At 49.8% G+C, this 7,666-nt stretch overlaps 1 protein-coding gene across 1 annotated transcript in view; it reads left to right on the forward strand.

Annotated features, from left to right (window-relative positions):
- ASB18 (ankyrin repeat and SOCS box containing 18) overlaps positions 1–6,566 on the forward strand; it is a gene marked incomplete at both ends in the record, with an annotated part of 60,041 nt that extends 53,475 nt beyond the window's left edge. The window contains 3 exon segments of the mRNA XM_080689293.1: positions 1,456–1,623; positions 1,625–1,957; positions 6,455–6,566. Of these exon segments, the coding sequence (XP_080545419.1) occupies positions 1,456–1,623; positions 1,625–1,957; positions 6,455–6,566 (613 nt within the window).
- Positions 6,567–7,666: the final 1,100 nt, after the last annotated feature.

Genomic DNA, 7,666 nt, shown 5'->3' on the forward strand with positions numbered 1-7,666 from the left:
CATGCCCTAAGATCTGGCACTGTAACCTGGCCTAACATAGACTGAACCCCTGAAATCTCCAGAGCTTTGAGCAAGCAAATCTTCCTTTATGCTGTGGTGGTCAGTTGTGGTTGCGTTATAGCCGTGAGGATACTGCTGAAACAGAAGGGAAGCCAGGAAGGGTTAAGAGAGGCCAAGGGCCAAGGATTCAGCTCATTAGAGCAGAGATGTCGAGTAATACATACCAACGGGCCTGAGGGGCGAGAGGGAGCAGCGGCGGTCTCCAGTTAGTACGCATGCTGGAGCATCCGATGCCGAAAGTGGTGCCACTAAGGGCTGGTGGTGTCCAGGGGTGACCACAGGAGTGGCCAGCTTGAGTATCCATAAAGGATAAGAGCCAGGGGATTGGAGGAGGGTCAGCGACCGTCTCCCACGCCCAGCCTGGGGCAGACTGAGCTTCCCACAAGGGTGCTAGGCATGGGATCCAGTGTGGACTCCCTGGCCAACAGCCCCCATCTGAGTGCAGAGAGAGGTCTGGAGTCCTGGGGGCGGGGGAGTCAGTGAGGAAGCCGCTGTCCTGGGAGAGGCCTTGGTGCCAGGGTCAAGGACAGCCTTGGATCCAGTTGGTGAACCTGGTGGCAGGAGGCACCCACATCTGGAGGAGCCAGCAGTCTCCTATGGGGACCTAGAAACCCCAGAACACTGTTGGGGAATTTGAGTACAGACAGAATTCCTTTTTTCTTTTCTTTTTTTTTTTTTTTTTTTTTTTTTTTTTTGGTGGTACTGGGGATGAAACCCTTCTACCTCCGGGTTACACTCCCAGACCTATTTTATATTTTGTTTAGAAACAGGGTCTTTTCAGCCAGTGAGGCTGGCTTCAAACCAGCGCTATCCTCCTGTCTGCCTCCCAAGCGCGGGGATGGAGGAGTCTGCTGCGGGGATCGAGGAGTCTGCTGGGACAGGGCTACCAGGCTACAAGTGGTCGTGTTCCCACCTGACACTGGTGCCCCTCTGAGCCTTCTTGAGAAATGTTTAAATGCCTGCCAGGGGAGCAAGGCGCGCTTGCCTCCCAGGACCCCCAGAGCGGAGCGGGAGCCCCAGAGAAGCCTGACCCTGTAGTGTCTCCCTAGACCCGCGGCTGCCAGACCCAGAAGGCCCAGGGTATGGAGGACTGCCGCTTGGACCACATTAACATCCCCAGTAACACTACGCTGTTAAAGTTTTGTTCCAAGTTTAACTCCAAATTCTTACAAAAGGTTGCTGGCTATTTCCACCTTCTGGCCACAGGTGGGGCCCAGCCCAGAGTTTCTGCTATAATCTGAGTGTTTCCCCAGTTCAATTTGAACTCCTGCAGCCTAGGCTTGCAGGAATGGCCTGGCTTCCAAGTGGCCTGGCTCGCCCTGTGCGCTCCAGCCATGGGGCAGCGGGCCAAGGGGGCGGCGGGCCCTTCCCGGGTAACCGCTGGCCTCCCCGCAGGTGCGCGCAGGCGCTGCTGGAGCACGGCGCCTCTCCCTGGGCCTCGGGGCGCGCGTGCACGCGAGGACCTCCCGGCGAGAAGGCCCTGAACATCCCGGCGAGCACGCGCGCCTGCGCCTGCGCCTGTGCACTCCTGCTCCAGCGCGGCGACGAGGACGAGCGCAGCGCGCGCACAGGCCTGCGGCCACGCGTGCCACCGCCTGGCGCGTGCTCGACTATGGCAGGGCCTCGCTGCTGGCCCGCGGGCTGCACACGGCCGCCTGCGAGCACCCTGCAGGCGCTGCTCAGCCAGGGCGCGCTGGCTGGGTGCCCCAAGCCTTCCCCAAGGCAAGCCCGGCGGGGCGGGCAGCGCACAGGGCCCCAAGCATCCCCGCCCCCGCCGCCGGCTGCTCACAGGGACCCACTGGGACCCATGCATGCTGCGCTTTCAAACTCTCTCCGGCCCAGGCACCTGCTGGGCAGATTCTGGGGTGGGAGGTCCTGTGATCCAGCAAGTTCGAAGGTGAGGCCCAGGAACCCAACTCTAAGAAGCAAGTGCCAAGCCGGGCATGGTGATGAACGCTTGTAATCCCTGCATTTGGGAGGCTGAGACTGGAGGATCATGGTTCAAGGACAGCCTTGGCTACTTTGTGAGGCCCTTTGCAACTCTGCGAGACCCTGTTACAAAATAAAGAATAAAATTAGGACTGGGGGTGGAGCTCGGAGGTAGAATGCCCCTGGATTCCATCCCCAGTACTGAAAATAAAAAAAGAATAAAAAATAGGGCTAGGGGTGGAGCTCAAATGTAGAATGCCCCTGGGTTCCATCCCCAGTACTGAAAAAATAAAAAGAATAAAATATAGGGTTGGGAGTGGAGTTCGAATGTAGAATGCCCCTGGGTCTCCCCTCAAAAAAGAAGCAAGAGGGAAGAAGGAGCCTAGTGGCTGGAGTCGTGAAGAAAAGTCAAAGGCTATGTTGTCAGTTAGCACAGAAGGTGTCTTTTTAAAGTGGTCACCTGGGGGAACTTCCGGGAAGATGGCGACCGAGAAAAGCGGGGCTTAAGAGCCCCACTAACAACTAATCTCCATTACCACAAAATCAGCGCCTTTCATGGCCAGAAAACACCATCACCAGAGAAACAAAAAGGTCACCAGGCTCCAGAGACGAGGGGGACTCGGAGCAAAGCTCAGAGCCACAGAGGAGATACACCGGCCTCACGCCAGAGGACGCAGCAGCAGCGCCTTACTGCCAGCGGCAGCGGCGAGTTCACCAGACAGCTACAGCGAACCAAGGTGAGCCGCTGCGGAACAGCGGGCGGGATTTTTCGGCACAGGGAGCATCTAAAGCTCCCAGTAGCTGAGCTCAGCACACGCTGCAGGGACTCAGAGCAGAGCTCAAAAACAGAGAACAAATAAGCCAGCCTCACGGCCGAGGGTGTGGCAGTGACACCATATTGCCAACGGCGGCGGCAGCAGCAAATTCACCGAGTCCACGACAGCTCCATCTGCATACTCAACAACAGTGAGTCAAATTGCGGGCCCCAGAGGAGAAATCCCAGTACTGACTCCCAGGGACTTGACCCAGTGGGGGAGTGGCGGTGGCAGAGATATCACACCATAGGAGAACGCCCAACCTGGCACCCCCCATAGTCTAAAGCAGCCTCTATCGACTCCCTGGGTCTGAAACTCTGTGATACAACCCAGTAAAGGAGTAGTGGTGACTGAGATACCACAGACTCGAGATCCAGAGCACCTTAAGTGAAGTCATAGTGACCCAAGGGAAGAACCCAGAGAAGGCACAAACTTCCGAAATCATGGGAAAGAGGAATAATACTGGAGCAATGAATGCCCACAACCCCACAACATCAGAACCCGATAAAACAGAAAATCAGAGATTTCTAGAAGATCAAGTCAGGAAAATAACTGTAGAAATAATAGAGGTGCTTTGAAAAGAACTCAGAGAGAGCCAGAAAGAGATAAAGGATGCAATTAATGAAGTAAAGGCCTCAATTCAAAGCACAAACAACCGATTAGACCACATGGAGAACAGAATCTCGCTCTTAGAAGATGATCATTCAAAAAATGAACGCATAGTTTCTAAACTAGAAAAAAATATCCGACAGCAGGAATCTGACATTGAAGAAATATGGGCCCATTTTAAGAGAGCTAACCTAAGGATAATTGGAATAGAGGAGGGAAAAGAAGGTGAAACCAAAGGGATCAACAATCTCTTCAAGGAATTAATAGCAGAAAATTTTCCAAACATAGAGCAAGAGGTCGATACACAGGTCCAGGAAACTTATACAACTCCCTTTAGACAGGATCGGAGAAGAGGATCCCCATGCCACATAATTGTCAAAATGACCAATGTGGAAGCCAAGCAGAGAATCTTAAAGGCAACAAAAACAAAGGGCCAAGTGACATTCAGAGGCAAATCAATTAGAATCACTCCAGACTTCCCAAACCAAGTCATGAGAGCCAGAAGGGCTTGGAGTAACATATTCCAAACTGAAAGAAAACAACTTCCAGCCAAAAATTTCCTATCCAGCAAAACTTTCTATCAAATTAGATGGGGAAATAAGAAGCTTCCATGACAAACAGAAACTGAAGGAATTTATGTCTTCAAAACCAGCACTAGAGAAAATACTCAAAGAGATTAACTACAAAGAAGAAATAGGTAACATACACCAGAACCAGAGAAACAAGATTTTCCATCCAACAGACAACTAAGATTAATTATCTGTGGAGATTCATTACTTATATCAGTCTTTTACCTATCTCTAAATTGTATTGTTTGCTTTTATTGTTGTTAATTTTTAGGAATCCTAGTTGGAATATTAATATACCTTCAGATATAGCATTTAGAAATATTTATCCCATTCAATCAGTAACTTTTAACTCTGTTTACATTGTCTTTGGATATACAATTTTTTTTTTTAGGGAGTTTGTATACTCTTCTGTTGCCTGTGCCATTGAAATCATATCCAAGAAATTACTGCCAATTTCAATGTTGTGAGGTTTTATGACCCAGATTTTCTTCTAAAAGTTTATAGTATTAAGATTTATATTTAGGTCTTTTATCTATTTTGAGTTAATATTCGTATATGTGTTAGGTAAGGGTCCAATTTTATTCTTTTTCATGTAATTATTATTTTTCAACAATATTTAGTTAAAATATTATTATTTCCCCCACCAAATGTTCATGGAAACCTTGTCAAAAATAACTTGACAATATATGAAAGAATTTAGCTCTAGGCTTTTATTTACCTCCAATGGTTTATATATCTGCCTTTAGAATAGTACTACACTGTTTCAATTATTGTAGCTTTATATGGTTTGAAATCAGAAAATATATATCTTCTAGCTTTGTTTTTTTTTTTTTTTGAGATCGTTTTGGGTATCTAGAGTCCATATTCTATATTAGGATAGATTTTTTTTCTGAAAAATAAATATATAAATATATGATAGTTTCACCTAAAAAAAAAAAAAGAAAAAAAAATATTCTCTGGTAAGAAAGAAAGCAAAAAGAAATATTGAAATGTTATCTTTAAGTTATCAAAAGCTTGGTATCAGACAAATGAAACTGTTATGTGAGATTATCATTTTTAATTTTGGATAAATACTAGATGTCAACCACTAAGCCAAGCATAGGAAGGAGGGATGGGGAGGGAATGGGGTGGGGATCGGGTGGGGGCTGACTGGGCGATGTGTGCATGTATGTCTACAAAAGTTTGTATCCCACTATGATGTATGAATACAGTGCACCAATAAAAAAATTTTAAAAAAAAGTGGTCACCTGGGAACCTCAGGTATTTATTTCAATGAGACATCATCACGGCCCCAAATGTTTGGGTCCTGTTCTTTTCAGAACTATGAAAATCCGTTTCTGTTGCATCTGGAATTTGATCTGCAACGAAATTACCCAACCTGATCACCCACCTAACTAATGATAGCGTTTAACACCTCTGCAGATTTCTATTTAGTGTCCAGCAGGTGTGAAATTCACCTGGCAGACCGCGTGTCCACACCTCCTGGGTTTCAGCCCGTGAGGTTTCCTGCCCTGGGTCGAGGCAGTGCTGAGACCCCCTCCCCACGTCCATTGCAGACTTCATTCCCAATATCTTGTCTTTTATTTTCACTCGTGAGATCTACCTTGAAATAGGAATGGTGAAGAATGAGACTTCCCATCAGAGAAAACACCCAGACACCTGAAAATGTTCCCAAAAGGAAAGTTCCCCAAATGTTGGCTGGAACAAGAGAGCATTCTCCCCCAAAGACTTTGGTGAAAGAAATCGTTCTATTAGATATAAATTGTTTAATGTATTGAAATTATCCTCACCACTCAAGATACACTAGTCATATACAAACGACTTCTTTTGGTCTGGTAAATTCTTAACATATATCTGAAAGCGCTGTTCCTCAAAGGGCAGCGTTCTAGATGTTCTGAAATAGCGGGAGTCACACATTTCTCTAAATAGACAACCCCGAGGAGCTAGCTCTCTAGGGTTTTCCTGACACACCAAGCACGCGGACCCTTCTCTGAGGCGGTCTCCCCCGTTCTTCGGGGATTTCCCACGGTGTTCCAGCAACGCCCAGGTTTCGGCATGACTGACTCTCAAGAGGGAGGCAAGGCCAGCATTCCCAGTTCCGCCCGCCCCAGCAGCCCCCATTCCTGGCAGGCTCATCCACCTGTGATGAGAAGCAGGACCCATGCACTGCCCTTCCGGTTGACAGGGCATCTTCATCAAACCCAGCTGCACACTCGCGCCTCCTGGATGAAGCGTCATGGAGGGTGAAGAGACGTAGCCTCCTGGGTGAGCCGCTAGTGAAAAATATCTGGGGGATTTTTTGATAGAAAAAAAGGAGTCTGTATATTTCAGTAGCGACTAGGAGTAATCCTCCATTGGCCTTGAAATAACTTTTAATCTGAGGGGTCTTGGGCCAGGTTTTTGAGTTCAGGAGCAGACCCCCAGGTGCCACCTGTGGGGACAGGATCTCCAGTGCCCGAACTCTGTCTCCAGGGCTGTAGAATTACCCAATCTTGACCCAGAGATGAGGTCTGGGCACGGTGGCTCCCACACCTGCACCCTGCGTCTGTTCCGGGGTCCCCACTGCTGTGTCAGCCCCGCGTGAGCCAGGTGTAGTCGGAGTGCAGCTCACACGCCACCTGAGGGGGTGAGTGTGCTTACTGGCCTTGTGAAGAAGCACTTGGCCCCTGGCCATCGCAATGACTGTTCGGTCAGTTTTGCACCAATAAGGAAGGAATTCGACTTTCTTTGAGAAAGCTTGATACCTTGAGGCTCTCGGTAAAAAAGTGTTGCCCAACGTGGCCTGGTGTCCACTTGGCATACTTCTGGCAAACCCAGATTCAGTCAGTGTTTGTTAAACTTACTCGGGGGATTCCTATTACTCCAGGGCGCGTGGCCTGCGTTAAATTTCTGGACAAGGGGATCTGGCCCTCTTGCACTGCTATCCTCGCACCTGTGTCCCGGAGCAGCTGGTGGATGGGACATCATTGACCACACTGAGGGTCCCCTAGAAAAGCAGGGCAACCGGTCAAACACCACTGAGATCCCCCGGCAGCTTTCTCCTGAGAGGCCCTTGCCAAGGATGGTCTAATCACCAGGCACAAATCCAAGGGACAGGCCGACAGTGCTCGGGAGTCCCGGTAGCCCACAGCGAACGCACTCACACAGGTCACAGAGATGCCCCGCTGGCCGCACAGGCCACGGGAACGTCACAGAGGACCCGCCTGTGTGCAGCAGCCATGTTTTAGATAGATGTAAAGAGACACCCGTGGGGCTCAGAATCACTGAGGCAAAAGGTTTCACAGAGAGCTTGTGACATAAATCACAGCCCCTCGCAGCCCCAGACAAAGACGCGCGCACCACAGCGGGCACTCAAGGAGCAGCCACCCAAGCGTGTGTGGGCTCTGCCCCGTTCAGAGGGTGTCAGGGCCTCCAGGGCAAGGCCAGGCCTCTCTCCCAGCTGGCCGCTGGCAGGTTCATGGCAGAGGCAGGTATACAGGCTATTGTAGGTGGATGCAGCTGCAGCCCGGCTTCCATTCCAGGTGGGGGGACACTGTGATGCTGGGCCTGCAGGGCTTAAGCCGGGAGCTCACAGACAGGACCCCGTGGGTCCAGCCACGTTGGGCCTCCACCTCAGGCTTCGCTTGTGGGGTGAGGTGTCTCTCCCTTCCCACCTGGAAGGTGGGTTTGTGGAACAGTAACGAA

This window comes from Muscardinus avellanarius (assembly GCF_963383645.1).
Source record: "Muscardinus avellanarius genome assembly, chromosome: 2".
NCBI classification, from domain to species: Eukaryota; Metazoa; Chordata; class Mammalia; order Rodentia; family Gliridae; genus Muscardinus; species Muscardinus avellanarius.